This window comes from Petaurus breviceps, unplaced genomic scaffold (genome assembly GCF_028583685.1).
Source record: "Petaurus breviceps papuanus isolate PSGF00001 unplaced genomic scaffold, PetGlider_PUasm1.0 91133, whole genome shotgun sequence".
Taxonomy (NCBI): domain Eukaryota; kingdom Metazoa; phylum Chordata; class Mammalia; order Diprotodontia; family Petauridae; genus Petaurus; species Petaurus breviceps.
Genome location: NW_027187419.1, coordinates 5,130,099 through 5,149,899, shown reverse-complemented (window position 1 = coordinate 5,149,899; position 19,801 = coordinate 5,130,099). Strand labels below are relative to the sequence as shown.

The 19,801-nt window shown below is 38.9% G+C and overlaps 1 protein-coding gene and 1 pseudogene across 2 annotated transcripts in view; one reads left to right on the top strand and one right to left on the bottom strand.

Annotated features, from left to right (window-relative positions):
* The window catches only part of USP28 (ubiquitin specific peptidase 28), an 87,579-nt gene that overhangs the window by 25,607 nt on the left and 42,171 nt on the right, over positions 1–19,801 (bottom strand). For both annotated transcript variants that reach the window (XM_069080594.1, XM_069080596.1), the window contains exons 4-8: positions 9,056–9,161; positions 8,302–8,461; positions 6,842–6,928; positions 5,975–6,112; positions 327–400 (exon numbers count right to left, since the gene is read on the bottom strand). In XM_069080594.1, coding sequence (XP_068936695.1) covers positions 327–400; positions 5,975–6,112; positions 6,842–6,928; positions 8,302–8,461; positions 9,056–9,161 — 565 coding nt within the window. The remainder of the gene's footprint in view (positions 1–326; positions 401–5,974; positions 6,113–6,841; positions 6,929–8,301; positions 8,462–9,055; positions 9,162–19,801) is intronic.
* LOC138154823 (transcription initiation factor TFIID subunit 13 pseudogene) lies at positions 10,768–13,068 on the top strand (annotated as a pseudogene).

The window sequence follows — 19,801 nt, the reverse complement described above, 5'->3', positions numbered from 1 at the left end:
TATGTTCACACCATAGATTAATCTGTGTGCAACATGGGTGGTAGCTATTCTAAAGTAGTAGCCAGGGATCATCAAATCAAAGAATTACAGAATGGGATAGAGCTATCATCTCTGATAGAAGAGGAAAGGCAAAAATCTAATTACCACTCTCTATAAATCTGTGGGAAGTAAAATGTATAAGATTTGGTAAAAATCATTGATTTCTGTAAGAAAGCAGCCAGAATAAGTTTTTAAGATATCCTAGTTCATAAAAATTTTAAATTCTCTAAGGGGAATCTAGGGGTGGGAGAAAGAAAAGGACAGAAAGTCAAATACTTAATACTCACTTGACATTAACAGCAAGCTGGAATGCATCCTCCAGCCAATCTAGGAGTTTGTGGGTGAATTCACTCACATCTTGCTGTAAGAGGCAAAAATGTCATGGATATTAGATACATTATTATATTCAAGGGGAATAAAATGTTTCCTTTTGAGCACAAAGTAGTAAGAAAATTCTTACTAAGCACACTAGAACACGAATGCTTATTTAGAAAAATCAATTATAGGGGGCGCGGCCAGGTGGCACAGTAAGTAACGGAGCCGGCCCCGGCATCAAGAGACCCGGGATCCATTCCAGCCTCAGATACTTGGCAACCCACACAAAAAATAGTAACTGGCTGTGTAACCTTGAGCCAATTGCTTTAAAAAAAAAAAAGAAAAATCAATTATACATGAGTTCAATTTTACTGATCAAACACTTATTAAATGCTCACTATGTGCTAAGCACTCTGCTAAGTGCTGAAGATACAATGAAAGGCAAAGACACTAAAGTATGAGGTGTGGGGCAAGGGAGACAGGACACTGAACTCAGCTGGGGAAGAGTAAGGAGAGGAGGGCAAGCAACCTAAGACACTGAAAACAGAAAGTAAGTTCAAAGGCCATTATGGGTGAAACTTACCCTACTTGCCAAATGCAACTATAGCCAAAGGAGTTGTACCCCTCAAAAAAAGGAGGGGTATCTCAGAGTAACAAACACCAACAAACTCAAAACTTAATCCAGTTATACAGATGCTCAAGATTATCCTTGAGGAAAGCTCATTAAGGGTCAGGAAGCATGTATCTGAAAATGCTAATTTTCTAGGAATACTGAAATTATGGGATGAGAAAAGTGGGACTCTCTATGGTTATGCTATGGGAGCAAAGTTAGAAAGAATCTTGGGGCTTTTAAAGAAACCGGTGGGGGGGGCGGAGCCAGGATGGCAGAGTAAGAAGTACGACCTTCCCACGGCTCCGGCTTCCACCTTCCCCAATCCATGTAAAAAGGGGACTCTAAACAAACTTTGGAGCTGCAGAACCCACAAAATGACACAGAGAAGCTAACTTCCCGCTAAGGACAGCCCAGCAGGCCGGCAGGAATCCAGTGCAGCGCTCTGGGAGCCAAGCCCAGACCCATACCAAGGCTTTAGGCCCAGGGCGGGCCTGACCAGCCTCGGCCAGAGGGACTCCAGAACAGCAGCAGCTGTGGCCGTTTCCAGATTTATCAACACATAGATGCAAAGGACAAAGTGAGAGGTTAGTGCAGTCTGGACTTTGGGACCCAGTAAGTGGGGGTGCGTGGCTTTTGCCCCCTGGGGCGAGAAGCCTCTGAGACACCGGCACAGCCAGCCAGCGCCACGTGGCAGCTTCAGCTCCTGGCCTGCAGAGTGTAGGGGGACCAAGCACCAGTCTGAGGGGTAATCGCTCTTGCTTTAACCTGCTTGGATCTGGACTGTGGTCTAGGGTGGAGGTCCTGGGGTGTGTGACCAGCTTGCCAGAGCGTGTGGAGGCTTCAGAGAGGGCACCCAACTAATACCTCCGGCAGCAGAGAAAACCCCAGCATTTGGGACGAAAGCTCCCCTGTCTGGTGGCAGAGTCCCACTGTGGCAAAAAGCCCAGGGGTCAAGTGACTGAGGGGCGACATGATCAAGCAAAGGAAACAAAGCAGACAGAAGATTCCAACATTACACTCCTATTTGGGGGACAAAAAAGGAGCAAAACATGGAACAGGAGGAAGACAGTGAAGTCAGAACTCCTGCACCAAAAGCTTCAAAGGAAAATACAAGCTGGTTACAGGCCATAGAGGACCTTAAGAAGCAGGTAAGAAAGTAGAGGAAAATTTTGGGAAGACAAATGAGAACGATGCTAGAAAATTATGAAATGAGAGTCAACAGCCTGACTGAGGAAAATAATACCTTAAAAAACAGACTGACTCAAATGGCAAAAGAGGCTCAAAAAGGCAATGAGGAGAAGAATGCCTTAAAAAGCTGAATTTGCCAGATGCAAAAAGAATCTCAAAAGCTCACTGAGGAGAATCATTGCTTCAGAATTAGATTGGAGCAAATGGAAGCTAATGACTTTATGAGAAATCAAGATGCTGTTAAACAGATCCAAACAAATGAAAGAATAGAAGGCAATGTGAAATATCTCATGGGAAAAACCACTGACCTGGAAAAGAGATCCAGGAGAGATAATTTAAAAATTATTGGACTACCTGAAAGCCATGATCAAAGTAAGAACCTAGAAATCATCTTCCAGGAAGTTCTCAAAGAAAACTGCCCTGATGTTTTAGAACGAGAGGGCAAAACAGAGTTTGAAAGAATCCACCGATCACCTCCTGAAAAAGATCCCCAAAAGAAAACTCCTAGGAATATTATAGTCAGAATTCCCAGATCAAGGAGAGAATATTACAAGCAGCCAGGAAGAAACAATTTGAATATTGTGGAAACACAATCAGGATAACCCAGGATCTGGCAGCTTCTACACTGAGGAATCGAAGGGCTTGGAATATGATATTCCAGAGGTCAAAGGAGCTGGGATTAAAACCAAGAGTCAATTACCCAGCAAAACTGAGTATCATGTTTCAGGGGAAAATATGGTCATTCAGTGGAATAGAGGACTTTCAAGCATTGTTGCTGAAAAAACAGAGTTGAATAGAAAATTTGACATTCAGATAAAGAAGCAAGAGAAGAATGAGAAGGTAAACAGGGAAAAGAAATCATAAGGAACTTATCAAAGTTGAACTATTAACATTTCTACATGGAAAAACAATAATTGTAACTGATGAAACTTTTCTCAGTAGTTGAAGGGAATAGAAATATATATATGTCTATATATGAGGGTATATGGGCATATGAATACATATGTCAATATGTGTATATATGTTTATAGTTATACATAGACAGAGGGCACAGGACCAATTTAACAGGAAGGGATGATATTTAAAAGGTGAAATTAAGAGATGAGAGAGGAATATAATGAGAGGAGATGGGGAGAGACAGAATAGGGTAAACTATCTCATACAGAAGAGGCAAGGGAAAATGGTTACAATGGAGAGGAAGAATAGGAAGGCAAAAGGGAATGGGTCAACCTTATTCCCATTGAATTTGGCTTGAGGAGGGAAAGAAATACACACTAAATAGGGTATCTCACCCTCCAGGAGAGTGGGGGGGAGAAGGGGATGAGAGGGAGGATGATAGAAGGGAGGGCAGGCTAGGGGGGAGGGAAGTTGGAAGCACCCACCCTTGAAAAGGGATGGGATCAAAGTAGAGAATAGAACAAGTGGGAGGTGGGATAGGAGGGAGGTAAATATAGTCAGTCTTTTACAATATATCTACTATGTTATTGTTTTGCATTAGCCACACATGTACAATCTATACTGAACTGCTTATCTTCCCAGTAAGAATGGGTGACAAGGAAGGAAGGGAATGAATCTGGAATTCAAAGTTTTAAAATCAAATATTCAAATATATATGTATATATATATATATATATATATATATATATATATATACACACACACACACACTATTATTAATACTATTTTACATGTAATTGGGAAATAAGATATACAGGCACTGAGGCATAGAGATCCACTGGAAAAGTTGAAAGGGGTATGGGAGAAAAAATGGGAGAGAGCAGATTGGAGGAGGGGATATCCTCTGGGACTGCTATTTTGGGGCGGTGGGTAGGGGAAAAATGAGGAGAAAATTTGTAACTCAAAATCTGGCGGAAACGAATGATATAAATCTGAAGTTAATAATGCATTAAAAAATTTTTTAAAAAATAAACAACAAGAGTAGCAAGAACAACAAAAAAACTGGTGGAACAGAAAAGCAAGGAGTGGCTTTGAAAACACAATCAGAGAATAGCTAATTAGATTCAGGAAATCAATCAAGCTATTTTGTACAAGGCACTGTGCTAAATGCTGAGAATATGAAGACAAAAAAGAGAGTAATCACTACCTTCAAAGAGCTTATATCTTTTTTTTTGGGGGGGTGGAATGGATGCAACATGTATACAGATAAGTAAATACAAGACTGAGAAATAAAAGAGCCCAAATTGGGGTTTCAAGAAAGACTTCTCCTGGAAGGCAGCACCTAAACTGAGTCTTGCAAGAAACTAAAGATTCTAAGAGGTGGAGGTAAAAAGGGAGAGTACTCCAGGTCTGGGGGCACAGCCTGCACAAAGGCAGAGGTGAAAGAGGAAACACTGAGTTCAGGAAAGAACAAATTGAGAAGAGAGCCTGGTACAGTGGAAAACTAGTGGCTTAGAAAGAACCTGGACTCAACTCTGACTCTTATCCTTAGTGCCTGAGTCCTCCTGGTGACCCAGTTCACTCCCTGGGCCTCAGTTTCCTCTTCTACAGAACGAGGAGGTTGAGCTACATGGCCTCTGGTGTCCCTTTCAGCTGCAGGTCTAGGAGCAGATGCTTTAGCAAGGCTAAACTGTGAAAAGCAGAAGTGCTGGAAGTCTCTCTCTTGGAGGCCACAGGGAACCACTCAAGATTCCTGAAAAGGAATGACATGGCACATAGATAACATGGTCCTTTTAAAGAGATGCCAGAAAGAGATCCCTTTAAAGAGATGCTGAACTGGGAATCAGGGGCTTTAAGGTAAAGAAAGCAGTCTCGGCCTAGGACTAAAAAAGCACCCGGGCCCAAACAGAAAGGAGTTTTTTTTCACAATGAACAATAGAAATGAAGCCACTCGGGGTCTTAGACAAGAATGCTGGAATAAAGGGTGCATAAATGAGCATGAAAGCTTCCACTATCTGTGTACCTATAACTACCTAAGTAGTCTAGTTTGTGCCCTCAAACTCCCTCACACTCACTAACACACCCAGCTGAATGTTTTAAATGGCTGAGGGTCAGATAAAGTGGATGATGCCTGGCACATAACAGGTACCTAACAAATATTTCTGTTGAAATTAAGTAAAAGGCCCATATATCCAGGGAAAAATTCTTGTTTCCCTTCATAAGAGGGGACAGCAACAAAATCTTCTGGACAGCCTCAAAGTTGGAGCCATCCTGAGCTGGTCCACTGTGCTCATCTTAAACACTGCAATCTAGCCCAACTGGTCTTGTCGCTGTTCCTGATTCACAGCACTTAATCTCCCTTCTCCAACCCTTTGCACAGTTGGTTCCCATGCATAAAATGTGTTCCCTCTTCACATTTGCCTCCCTGAATCCCTTTCTTCCTTTAAGATGAAGCTCAGGCACAATTTTTTAAATGAAACCTTCAAAAGCTGGTAATCTCCTTTCTATAATACTGTAGATTTAACTTCTTTGTATGTTGTATGTGTAAATACACAAATATATGCATATGACCATGTATTTATTGACTATATGTACTCAGAATGTGAGCTCACTAGGAGTAGGAATTGTTTTGTCTTGTATATCCAACGCTTAGCGCAGTGTGGAGTATATAATAAATACTTGTTACTGACTGACCATGACACTTGCATTTTTCTCCCTATTTTCTTCTTCCTCCTTGACTGACTGCTTTAAGGCTGTCCATAACCCACATAAGCACCTATATTTATATATATAAAACACTCATTTTTTTTAAGCTAAAGCAAATGCTGATCCTTGGAATAAAGCAAAGTGGAGCATCAACAAAAGATAACTGAAAGAACTTTTTTTCAGGATGTTGTGAGGCAAAAAGAATTACTTCTCTACCTGCTGTTCATCAGCTGATCGGAATGCTCCCTTTAAGAGATCCAGGGCTGCTGAAGGGTCTACAAATTTACGGTTTGATCCCATCATTAAAGCAAACAGATACTGAAGCTCCTGCATAAATACAATATTTCTTTTTTCCTGTGGGAAACACAATAGATAAGATAGTTATCACTTGATGTAGGGAATTAAGTATTCCAAAAGAAAAAAGTGTCAGTGACCACTCCCTAAACTGTATTCAATCCAATTCAGGAAAGAGGCAGGCCCTGAACTATAGAACAGATACTATTAAGGCCTGTGTGATTTCTGCTAAACTTAGTGAGGTCTAAGTGGGAGTGACAATCTTGGCTGAGGACCAACCATATGATCATTCTCTGTAGCAGCTGTCAGGGAAATACATAACCAGGAGAAATTTAGAGAGGCATTAGACTGCTGGCTGAAGGCTCAGTCCTCTGATAAGAATAGATTACTCTCTCTATTTCAAGAATGTCAAGACCTCTGGAGAATTTGTGTTGAACAGCTACTGAAGTCTCACTGAGGGATGTCCCAAAATAGAACAAATGTTTTTAAATCCTCTATTCATTGAGTCCCAAAGGAAAACAGATATTGAAGCTTTTGGTGACAAGGTGACTCTCAAAACTAGCATTCTTTGAATTCTTCCCTTCCCATAAATTTAAAATCCTATGTAATTTTTAAGAATATGTTTTATGTCACAAGAGAAGAAAACTTGCCACTCAGAGGAGAAAGTAACTGCTAAGACAAATCAAAGAGGATCGGAGGCAGAACACTGGAAGAAGCCAAAAGCTTAAAACCCTCTAAGCTGAAAGGAACTCAATCATTAATTACAGAAATCACTCAGTACCAACTTACAGTGTGGCTTCTGCAATTTTCAAGTATATTCTGTGGAAGACTGTAGCCAAGAACAAGCCTTCGAAATTCAGATAGTTGAAAGAGAGACTAGAAAAAAAAAAGTATAGCTTAGAATTTATACCTCAAACTATATTAAAAAAATAACATCCCTCACATATTTATGTATTTACATTTCCCATACACTTTAAAGGAGAAGAAAACATTCTCTTCATTAACATTAAATAAGAACCCATTATATATAAATGAGTATCGTGTTAATCTATTCAATTCAATAATGTTTATTAAGAACCTTGTACTGTTTATTAAGGATTCTATACCTATTCATTAACTGATCAGAATGCCCCTTTAAAAGATCAGAGCTGGGGTGGTTAGGTGGCGCAGTGAATAGAGCACTGGCCCTGGAATCAGGAGGACCTGAGTGCAAATCCGGCCTCAGACACTTAACACTAGTCGACAATTAACACTAGCCATGTGACCTCGTACAAGTCACTTTACCCCAATTGCCCTGCCTTCCCCACTCCAAAAAACAAGCAAAAAAAAAGATCAGAACTGTTCGCTCTCTTAAAGATCACACTAGAGTACAAGGCTCTGAGACACAAAATCCAACTTCTGGCCCTTAAGAAGTACTTGGGGGAAGCGGAGAACACCAGGCACTCAAATGATTCATTCTTCCCCGAGACTGCTATCAACCTGAAGAAAGTAGGTAGAAATAGAGTCTAAATCTGAAATAAGTGGAGCATCTTTTTCTCTGCAGACATACTCAGTATAACAGAATGTTATCGATCCTAATTTTCACTTCAGAGAACTTAAGTTCATCCTGAATGGGCCCTTCCCAAGTAACACTACAGAAAACAGATCCAAAAGGAAACTAAAATCTCACACAGGAAATAAATCATCAATCATTAAGCTGATCTGGTAAAATTTCAAACTGATAACAACTTACCAACTATAATCTGATTGACAAAGTGTTATGTTGAAAGTGAGTATTTAGACCTGGAAAGGAAAGCCTCTAAGGTCATCTAATCTATCTCCATTTAAAGACAGAAAACTGAGGGCCACAGAAGCTAAGTCATTTGCCCAAGGTCACAGAAGTAGTGTCAAAAGTTACACCAAAAAATTTAGCTTAATCACTTTTTAAATCCAGTTTAAGAAATGAAGAAAGGACTCTGTCATTATTTCTGATCCTGGAGCTATAATTACAAAATACCCACAAACAAATATAACTTATATTATTTTCTTAAAGATTTTTATCTTCATTTGATTTAGTCCCTAGGATATCTGGGCTCCAAAACTCCCCAAAGAAACTAATTTCAACAAAATCCAGTAACACATGAAAAAGACTTGCTAATCATTTTAGATCATTATTCTAATTTTAAACATATATTCATCACATTTAAGTTTGGTGATATATACTATGTGCATAAAATTTTCTAAAAAAAAAAAAATGGGGAGCACTCTACCTGTATAACGGCACTAAACCAACAGGTATTGCCAACATTTTTAAGTCCAACTGGCCAACCATCCACTCTCCTCCAGTCATTGGGGTTAGGGTTTTCTCCCCAGACTTCACAACGCTTCCTCTTTGAACGTTTATTTTCAATAGTAGTTGCTTCATGAGGCCTGTGTTGTTCCAACATATATACACACAAAATCAAGAGCTGAACTTGGCAAAATAGCAGTTGACATTTAGGTAGTGTTTAACAGTTTATAAATTGCTTTATTTACCTTATCATTTGTAAACCATGTGGTAAATTTCAGTGACCTTTTGTAAAGAGTTATAAGTTTAAAAGAACTATATAATCACTGGTTATATATGAAACAGATTCATACTTCTGGTTAAAAAAAATCAAGGAATAGGTTTTACTCATACACATATATTCTTAGTTTAAAAAAAAAATCAAAGGATTCACTAACTCACGAAATTGAGAATACTTATTCTAATACAGTCCATCACAGTCTTGACCTTAAACACTGGATTATTTGATGATTATTAGATGAAAGAATTTGGGATTATCAGAAGGCATCACTACCACAAAAGAGATTACTCAGACCATATTTCTAGGTAAAACTCAAACTGTTCTTATATTATCTGGAAATAAGTAATATTTACATAACATTTTGAGGTATACAATGGGTTTTAAATACACTGTCTCATTGTTGCTTTTGATAATTCATACAAACCGGGGATTTAAATTTGTAAATTAATTCAATGACCTGTTGTGATCCCTTCCATCAGCTTGAATTTTTGGTGACTCTAGTAGACTCAAAGCAATGGCTGCCTGAAGATCATCTTTATTATCATGTGTTGGATCAATTACTTCTGTAAAACAAACAAAAACATATCTTGGTTTCTTTATAAATTTGCATAAAACACAGCACGTTCATTTGTAAGTTAAATTTTCTGTTTGGCTTAATTTGAACATCAGTTAAAAGCTCTGTGGATTTATGGGTACTACTTAAGAGTACGATGTTTCAAGTTTCCCAACCTCCTTTTAAACCCTAACCATTTCTGGCTGCTAAAACAAACAAACAAAACTAATTAGAGGTTGGATGCACAAAAACTATACTTCCTTCTCCCTCCCCACCCCAAAAAAGGGGATATCAGGCAGATAAATGGTTAACTGAAAAAGTTCTATCATCAGACTAAGTGATTTCCATTTAAGAACTCTTACTAACAACTTTCCCATAAAGTGTTAAAATAGCTGTTCTCAAATGTGATCCAGGGACTCACGGAAGAACCTTTTAGAGGGTCTATGAAGGCAAAAGTATTTTCACAATAATTCCAAATGTTTTTATCTCTAATACAGCAAATACTGACAGATACAATCTACATATCAATTTTGTAAGAGTGTAAATGGGTCCTTAGACCAAAAAGTTTTAAGAACCACTTGGTTAGAACAATTAGACTGCTTAAAAACACTGGAAGATCTAATTTAATATAAAAGGGCAGAAAGGACTTGATAAGTGCTATTTCATTTTATAGTAATGCTGTAAATTTCAGGGATTTTATGGAAATAGGTATCCTCCCAAATCATGATTTGAATTTCCAAAACTGGCATGATGTGTTAGGAACCAGGCTCCTAACTAGAGGATTCAGTATTGTTTATAATGGACCTAATACAAATAGTGGTAACAGCATGCATACACAGAGCTGTCCTACTAAAAGAGGAATGTTCTACTGAGAAAGAAGTACATTTGCTCCTAACAGAAGTGTCAAAATAAAACACATCATAAAGTAAAACCTATTTTACCTATTGTTCAAAACTTCAGCATTCCCATTTTAACCCCACAGCTTTCTTACTATCTTTTCCATATGACTGTACTTTGAATATATGAATCCCAGTTCTAAGCTACCTCAAGAGTCATCTAACCCAATTTATACTGGGTTTATTCAGCCTTCTCCTGAAGACCTTTAGTGAGGGAGGGGAATCCACAACTTTCTTCCTGCCACGCAATATTCTATTTTTGTAAATTAATTGCTGGAAAAATTTTTTCCTTTATAGCAGGCCTACATTTACCTTTATACAATTTCTATTTACTACCTCTAGGTTCTGTCCTCTGAGGCCAAGCAGAATAAGTTCATTTTTATTTATTTATTTTGCTTTTTTTGGAGGGCAATTGAGATTAAGTGACTTGCCCAAGGCCACCTAGCCGCCCCAAAGCAGAATAAATTTAATTCATCTTACACAAGGCCAGACCTTCAAATACTTAAAAGACAGTTAGCATGTCTACCCTGTCTTTTTTTCCCCTTCAGGCAAAATACTCCAAGTTCAATACTTACATTACATGAGTTCAAAGCCCTTTACTCTACCTATCACCCCCTTCTCTAGATACTCCAGTTTATAAATAGCCTTCCCAAAATGTGACCTAAAATTCTATAGGAAATATAAGCCTAGGAGGGATGGGAAGCACTCAAGAATGAAATTCTTAAGTCACAAAAAGAGATACTTTTGATTAGGAAGTGAGGGGGATATAAAGACAAAAATGAAATGGTAAGGAAACATGATATGACTCCAGAGTAAGAGGATCTCGCTTTAAATCTTACTTCAAATCTCACTTCTAATACATACTACCTGTATAACCTTGAACTCTGAACCTTGCTTTCCTCATCTGTAAAGCGAAAAAAGTTGGAAAAGCCTGTTAATCATTCTTAGTTTTCTAGCGTTTTTCTAAAGAAATTGACATGAATGCATACAAAACTGTTCAATCAACTTCAATTTATAAAAGATATGCAGAGGGAATCTTTGCCAGCTAGGGTCGAGGAAGGGATGGCTGACGAGGAGGAAGATCTCACTTTTGAGGAAGATAACGAAGATGTGGGAAGAGGAACACATGGGGGACAAGGTAAAAGGAAAAGACTTTTCTCTAAAGAATTAAAGTATATGATGTATGGCTTTGATGATGACCAAAATCCTTACACTGAGTCAGTGGATATTCTGGAAGACCTTGTCATAGAATTTATCACTGAAATGACTCACAAAGCAATGTCTATTGGATGACAAGGTCAAGTGCAAGTTGAAGATATTGTCTTTTTGACTCGAAAGGACCCAAGGAAGTTTGCCAGAGTTAAAAGAGTTAAAGAGCTGCTTACTATGAATAAAGAACTAAAATGGGCTAGAAAAGCATTTGATGAAGCGAACTATGGATCCTGACATCTTTTATGTTCTCCAAAGTTCCTCTATCATTTAGGACAAGTGTGTGTGTACTAGAACTATGTATTTTTCACCTTGCTGAAAATGAAAGGTCCTTACATAATTTAAGTACTTCTTACAATTACCTTATTACCTACATCCAGTTGGCCCTATAAACAGGAAATGGAACTTCATTGCTACCTTTACTTGGACTTTGTAAATTCTAAAAGTGGTATTTAGGTACTGAATCGCCTGCCTCTCTTTGTTTTACTTGAAATTGCTCATTGGTTTTAACAACAGCATGGAAGAAGCTAAAATACCCTACAAACCATGCAGATCATCCTGTCTTTTTGAGGTGATAAAGACAATTTAAACTAAGTATTTATGTTCTGGTCTCCTTTTTGCCCCGGAAGTTTTATATTGTAGCAATTTGATATGTGAAATCTAAATATTAGTCTTTTCGGTTTTGCAATTCATAAAACAAATTTTCTGGCTACTTTCAATCTCTCAGACAAATAATGGTTTTATGGATTACCATTGTGTTGGGTTATATTCTTAAAGTGTTGTCAGTTTCTCTTAAGGAAAAAGAGGAAAAGGGTTCCATATTCTTTTGCATAAAGATTAGACTCTTTTGTATAAAATTAGATTTCTTAAAAGAATGTTTTTTTCCTTTTACTGGACATCAAAAGCAATTGTTACTGTTCCCTTTCAAAGTTTCACAAGAAAGTCACAAATAGTGATTCAGAGGAAAAAGTGGATTTTCCACAAGGGCTGAATACCTAGAAGTGATAATAATTTAATATCAATTTAATAAAACTCAATAAGGGCCAGGGCCTGAACTAATCAACCATAAAAAGAGCCTGGACCTAACATAACATCTTCTTTGTTCTCTGAATAAACTCAGAGAATACCTCTTCCTATGTCAACAAAGCCAGATGGGGCTTACTTTACTGCCCTGAAAGGATAAGACCCTTAACCCAAGGCACTAACTTGAGTAATTGGACTTTTTCTTATCTTCATATTTTTTGGATATATACTATGTTATGGAATGTTAATGGTAAAGAAAACACAGATATCCTGAGTCATAATTTCAACCGACACTTTCTGAACTCTTATTTTATCGTATTTACCATCTATTCAATTAAGAAAATTCCTTTCTCATACAATGATTAAACACTCATGGAGATCATAAATTTGTGTGACACAGACACCCTGAATTGAGATGGTTCTAAAACATATTTAAGCTTTCTCATTCTTTTGTTCAGGAGTCAGAACTTAGCTTCTGGCTCCTTGTATGTACAAGTATGCTAGCTCCATCTAGCTTCAAGGGAATAAATACTAAAATGCCTATCACCTAGACTGTTGATTTCCTTTAACCAAACTTTTCAGGTTAACAGATGTAAAAACAAATGTAAAAAGCTCTGGAAGAAAGATGCAGAAGGAGAGTAAATAGCTTAGAAGAGAAAATGGTAAGCCTTACCCAAGAAATGAACTCCCTAAAATTAGAATAGGTTAAAGAAAATCAATCACTCCATGAGACAGCAAAAAATATTGTAACATAATTTTTAAAGGAAATTTAAGATGCTTTATATATATATGTATATATATATACATATAGATGCATGCACACACATGCGTTCACACAGACACACACACACACACACACACGCACACACACACGCACACTGACCTGGAAAAAAGATCAAGAAGTAATCTAAGGACCTTCTAAAAAAATTATTAAAAATTTTAAAAGGCTGGATATATTTTTTTAAAAAACAAATATTTTAAGAAATTATTAATCATAATTGAAAACTGTCCATATTTATTAACTATGTCAAAACAAGGGCAGAAATAATTCAATAATTATCTCCTGAGAGAAACCCCAAAAGAAAGTCCCTGGGGGGCAGAGCCAAGATGGCAGAGTAGAGGCAGGAATTTGGCTGAACTCCTGCTCCAACAACCTCCAACACCTGTAAAATATGACTCTAAACAAATTTCAGAGCTACAGAACCCACAAAGTGACAGAGAGAAACAAAAGAAAGTCCCACCAGAGATGTCATAGCCAAAATCCAGAGTTCTAACATCAAGTAAAATTAAATAAATACTGCAAATACAGTTACCCCTTCCACATCATGGGGGTTAGGAGCGTAGCCTCCTCACAATCTGGAAAATATTTTGGCCCTCCTTTTGTACCAGAGAAAAAGTCTGAACTTTTTCTTTTTGTTTTATGGGGTGTTTACATTATTAAAAAACAAAATATGGTGATATTATACAATACTATACATATATTTTATGCATTTCTGAGTTTCTAAACTTTTTCTATATTGTCTGTTGGCCTTCACATGTCATCTGTGGATTCCACAAATCTCCCCCAAAATTTCCATTTAATTTCTTATGCCAACCCACAATATATCTGAATTGCAATGGGGAAAGTCGTGATGTGGAGGGGGTAACTGTATCCAGAAAGTAACGGTTCAAACAGGAGACCTAAGAGCTACCACTAAAAACTCTCAGGCACTTCCAACGTCACCACCTTGGGGTTTTCTGACCACCTTAGGGCTTTCTCAAGTGAGCCTTCCACTCTTCTTGTCTCAGGACACAAGAGACTTGTAGGCTACCAGTGAATATCTCGAGTGAGCATTAGGGCCTCCTTTCTATACTGTCTATAGGTCAAATCAAGTCATGAAGAATTTATGAAGTGCTTACAATGTGCTAAGCACTAGGAATACAAATACAAGCAGAAACTGCCTGCCCCCAAGGAGCTTATATTCTAATGAGGGAAGACTACAAATAAAAGTAAACTTTAAAAAGGGTGAAGACAGCACTTAAAAAGGAGCTGAAAAGGGGAAAAGAACACATAGTAAAGAAAGTCTGGGGAGACAGGAGGAACTTGGAGAGGATGAAGACATGGCTGATTTGGGCATTTCCTTTAAAATGGAAGTTCTGACAGGTACCAGTTGATCAGAAGAAGGGACCCCAGGGGCAGAGAGTACTTTCAGTGTGAGAAGTTCAGGGGTAGAATGAACTTCCAGTGTAAGGAAGCCTCTGTGGAATGGTAGAGAAAGTCTGGAGAATTAGGAGTGGGGTCTGAAGGCTTCTGGTTCAGGGGTGGAAGAAGGCACATCTGGTTCAAGGGTGGAAAAAGGCACATATATCTCCATGTTTCTCACTGAGTTTCTTAATCATTATTTGGTTTGGTCTAGAATTGAGTGTTTTGCTAGCACAGTCACATGGGAGCTCAGCAATCTGCCTACTGTCAGGCAGTCATCTTGGCAGCAAGTTTCCCATGGTGATTTCTCTGAGCCTCACAGAATATATTTTATTTTTCAACTTCAGAGTTTTTGACTCATTTTCCTTCACTGTGAAGTACTTAATGTACTGCTTCTAGACAACGTACTATTTTCTGTCAGCTCTAATGAGTTTCTGATGGTTTTTCTAGGGTACCCTTTATCTATTTTTGTGCTTCTATCAATCTCCTTTATTTACCCTAGAGAGAGGGAGACGACCTGCCCAGTGATGTTGTGCCGCACCCCCAACCCCTGCTCCCCATTCTCTATTCTCTCCTAGTGATCTGCCTCAGGATCTAATATGGTTGGGCAAGATCTGAATGATTAGTTGTGTCACTGCAATGGCAAAGATGTAGTTGACGCCTTGTTTCAGCTATTGAATTATTTAGCGCATTGTTTCAGTTCAAGTTTCTTTTAAGCCTTGCCCATGATTATATCAAGTCTTTGAACTTGTGAACCCCTATTGCTGATGCAACAGGAAGGGAAAGAATAGGGAGGAGCTAATGACCACATATAAGGAGAAGCCCAGGCTGGGAGAGAGCAAAACTGGGAGAGCACTTGTGGTGGTGGATTTTGAAAAGGGAACACTTGTGGTGGCAGCACTCTGTCTGTGTTGATTTTTGTTTGTGATGTGTGTTGAGTTCTCAAACCTTGCTGGTGGGTCTCTGTTGATTTCACAGGCAGATAGTGAATTGATGAAGGTGTCTGCAATGTGTTTAAATGTTATTGTGGCTGGCTTTGTTAAGCTTTGTCTTCCCAGGGACAGAAACTGTGAAGGACTTGAGGTGGACTGGACACTGTGAGCTTCAATATGAAACAGGAACTGGACAAGGAGCTGGACGAGGAGCTGGGAGCTGCCTGCCTTTGAACCCAGGTGACAGTTGGGTGGATTCAGGTAGGAGCTGAAACCATGGAATTTGGGAACCAGCCCTGAGATCAAGATGAAAAAGACCTCTCCTTGGGTACTCTATGCTGACTGAGAAGATCATGATTTACTTTGGCCTAGAGGGGGAGAACTTTGACATTTGTACTTTGTGTTACTTAAGGAGGCCTGCTCCTTAAAGATGACTGAGTTAAGGACTTACTAAATGATTGTACTTTGTTTAAAACTATGGGACTACTCTGGTAAAAACTGTGGCCAATGTTATGCTATAACACTGTGAATGTTGTTCTTTGGTTTCTGTCAATGTTCTGTCTTAGTTTGTTACTGAATAAATAGAGAGTTCACTAAACTATGTATTCAGAACCTTGAAGCTGTTCACAGCAGCAGTCCTCTGGAAAGCTGCTTGTGCTTGGCTTTACAGTCACTGCTGCAGGAAAACTGAAAAGCTATGTGGGCTTATCTACTACTTTTGCCAGCCCCACTCATTTGGGCTCTGTCCTACTCCCAGCAACCAACTTTATTCTATCTATCCTTAGGCTGATGGAATTCATTGGTCAACACCCTGACTCCCTTCTCCACCTTTCTTTTAATTCTTCTATCCCATTTCTTTTCCTCCAGTACTGTTTCAGAAAGTTTTAGCTGCATCTGAAGTGCCCCCCCTTCTATGATCAATAACTTTCTTTCCTATCCCTAGCCTATTCACAGAGCTGATTTAATGACCCCAAACTCCTGAAGGGCTTAGGTAAGGTACAGGGGGTACAGAGGTAGTACAATCAGGGCACTGAAAGGGAAGAGAATCAGAAGCTATTCAAGTTATAGTCTTTTTTCTACTTGGACTCCACAACTGTGGCCTATGAGGTATATTTTTAAAATTTTGTTTCTCTATAAGAATTAATTGGGGGTAACTAACTTTATTTCTTTTCTTCTCGTAACTGGTTTTCAATTTTCATTGTTAGGTCCTTTCTTATTGATATGGGGTGTAAGAAAGGATATGAAGAGCTGGGGCTGCCCTAGACAATCTCTCACTCCACAATTTTCTTAGGATATTCTCCTTCTCTAAGTCCCTTAATCTGTATTTATAACCATGATCAAGATCTCCTCTGTTCTAAAAACAAAAAAACTTCCTCTGACCCTAGTATTCCCTTTCATGGTATTAGTCACTATCTCACATCACCCATTCACTTTTCAACCCCTTGCAATAAGATTTCCATTTTCACTATTTTACTGAAATTGCTCTCGCCAAAGTCAGGAAGGATCTCTTTTTTCAAAGAATTTAATGGTCTTTTTTCACCTGTATCTTTCACATGTCTACAGCATGACACTGTTAACCAATTCTTCCTTCTTTAAAATCTCTCATCCTTTATATTCTGTCTTTTCCTATATGAGTGCTTCTTCAGCATTTTTCAACAGCTCATTTTTTTAATCTACCATGTAAATGTGACAGTCTCAAGCAAGGCTCTGCCCCTGAGTAGCTTTTTCTTTTCTCTCTTCCTTGGGGATCTGATTCACTCTCATGGTTTTAATTATCACTCTATAAATGATTCCCAAATCACTATCTTCCTTGAGCCACAGTGTCATATGTTCAACAGCACACTGGACATCTTTACAGTTCAAGCATGGTACGGTGGACAGAGCACTGAACTTGGAAGTCAGGAAGACCTAGGCTCATTATTCTGCCTCAGACACTAAACTAGCTGCTTAAGCAAGTCACAACCTCTCTATGCCTCTTTCCTTATCTGTAAAACGAAGGGGTTGTGGCCCTCAGTGGCCTCTAACGACCCTTCCAGTTCTAAATTTGTAAGATGTCTAGAAAGCTGCTTAGGAGCCAGATTGTGAAGGTCTTTAAAATGTCAGGCCAAGGAGCCTATGGTGCTATGCCCAAAACTGAATTCAGTTGCTTCCCCTACAAAAGTTGCCCTTTGTCTTCCCTCTTTATGTTGATCATACAAATGTAAAACCTCTCTCATTAAAGTCTACCAAACTGAAAGTTTACAGAGGCATTGTACTGATTTCATTGTTGTATGCCTGTGAAACCTGTTCAGTACATCAGCACTATGCAAGGAAACTGAACCACTTCCATTTGAATTGTCTAAGGAAGATTGTCAAGATCACCTGGCAGGATAACATACCAGACACTGAGGTCCTTTCTTGAAATAGACTGCCAAGCATTCAAATTCTACTGCAGAGAGTTGAACTCCAATGGGCTGGCCATGTTCTTCAACTGCCAAACGGACACTTGCCAAAAAGAGCTCACAGAGGGCAAGCATCCACATGGTGGTCAGAAAAAAAATCAATACAAGACTCTCAAAGTCTCTCTAATAACCTTGGAATTGATGGAGTAACATGGGAAACACTGGCATAGGGCTGCCCAGCATGGTGTGATCTTATCAGGGAAGGTGCTGTGCTCTATGAGCAAAGTAGAATTGAAGTAGCTTAAAAGAAATGCAAGATGTGCAAATTTATAGAATCCACCCCAAATGTCTACCATGGACTATTTGTGCCTGACCTGTGATATAGCCTTCCCAGCTCCTGTTGGTCTGATCAGCCACAGCTACAAACACTATAACTTGACTCTAACAGTGATGTCATTTTGAAGAGGACCTTTGACAACAAAGGATAACAACCAACCAACCAACCATACCTTACCCACAAGTAGAACATAAACTACTTGAGAGAAGGAACTTTTATGTGACTTTCATTTTGTCAGTCTCCTGAACTCCACTCCCACACTGTCAATTGCTGGATGCCCCATCACTATCTCAAATTCAGCATGCCAAAAATGATCTCATCTCTCCCAACCTATGAAATCTGCTCTTCTTCAGAATTCTATTTGTGTTGATGACATTACAATTCTTTTAATCGTCCAAGGTTGCAATATGAATTATCTTTGACTATTCCCTTCCCAACATTCCCCATTTCCAGTTAGTTACCAAATCTTTGTTTTTACCTTTGTAACTATAATAGTAATGAATTTGAAGTTTCTTTTGTGTTGCTAAGCAGAGAGGTACTTAGCACTTAGTAATTAATCAATCCACTGTTAAAGAAACAGAAGGTATAAACCCCTGTTGCTGACATAACAGGAAGAGGTTGTCTGAAACAGGAAGAAGCTAATGCCAAGTGTATATAAGAAGTCCCTGCTGGTTCAGACAAGATATTCTTGGAGCACACTTTATGGAGGCAGAAGCTGCTGCCGCCAGGGAAGCTAAAGAGGAAAGCGCCCCCTAGGCTGGAGAGAATAATTTTTATTTGGAGAACCGGGATGAAGTGATTTTGATTCTGGGAACCAGCTGAAACTTCTGCTAAGTCCGAGGGCCAGCTGAAGCTGCTGAGGATTTCCTTGGGCCAGCCAGAGACTTCATGAGGAAGCATGACTGTGATGCTGGTACTTTGCATAAACCTGTTTGTGACTTTGTTGAGCCTTGACTTCTCGGGAACCCGAGACTGGGAAGGATTTAAGGTGGACTGGAAGCTGTGAGCTTCAGCATGGAACAGGAAGTGCTTGGAGAGGTGGACAAGGACCTGGGAGCTATCTGCCTTTGAACCCAGGTGACAGTTTGGTGAATCCAGGTAGGATCTGGGACCATGGAAGGGGATCCAGGGAATCTGAGAGACCACCCCAAGTCAAGGTAAAAGAAGACATTACTTGTGTACTGACTGAGAAATTGTAATTTACTAGTGACCTAGGGGTGGAGGGTCTGTGTATTTTCTGATGATTGAATAGTGAATAAGTGACTGAGTTAACTCAGTGTGCCCCATGAGTGGAGAACTTTTGACTATTGTACTTTGTGTCCCTTAGGGAGGCAAACCTCCTTAAGGATGACTGAATGATTGAGATGACTGAGTTACTAAATGATTGTTTTTTGTTCAAAACTTTGTAACCACTGTGGTGAAAACTATGTGGCCATTTTCTGTGATAAGCTGTTATTAATGCTATATTTTTATTTTCTGTGATAAGTTGTAACATTGTGAATGCTGCACCTTCATTTACTGTGAATGTTTTGCTGATTTGTTAGGGAATAGAGTGTTCACTATACTGTATAATCAGAACCTTGAAAGCTGTTCACAGTAGCATTCTTCTGAAAAGCTGCTTGTGCTTGGTTTTACAATAACATCTCATATCTATTCCTTTTTCTCCCTTAACATGCCACTGCCACTATCC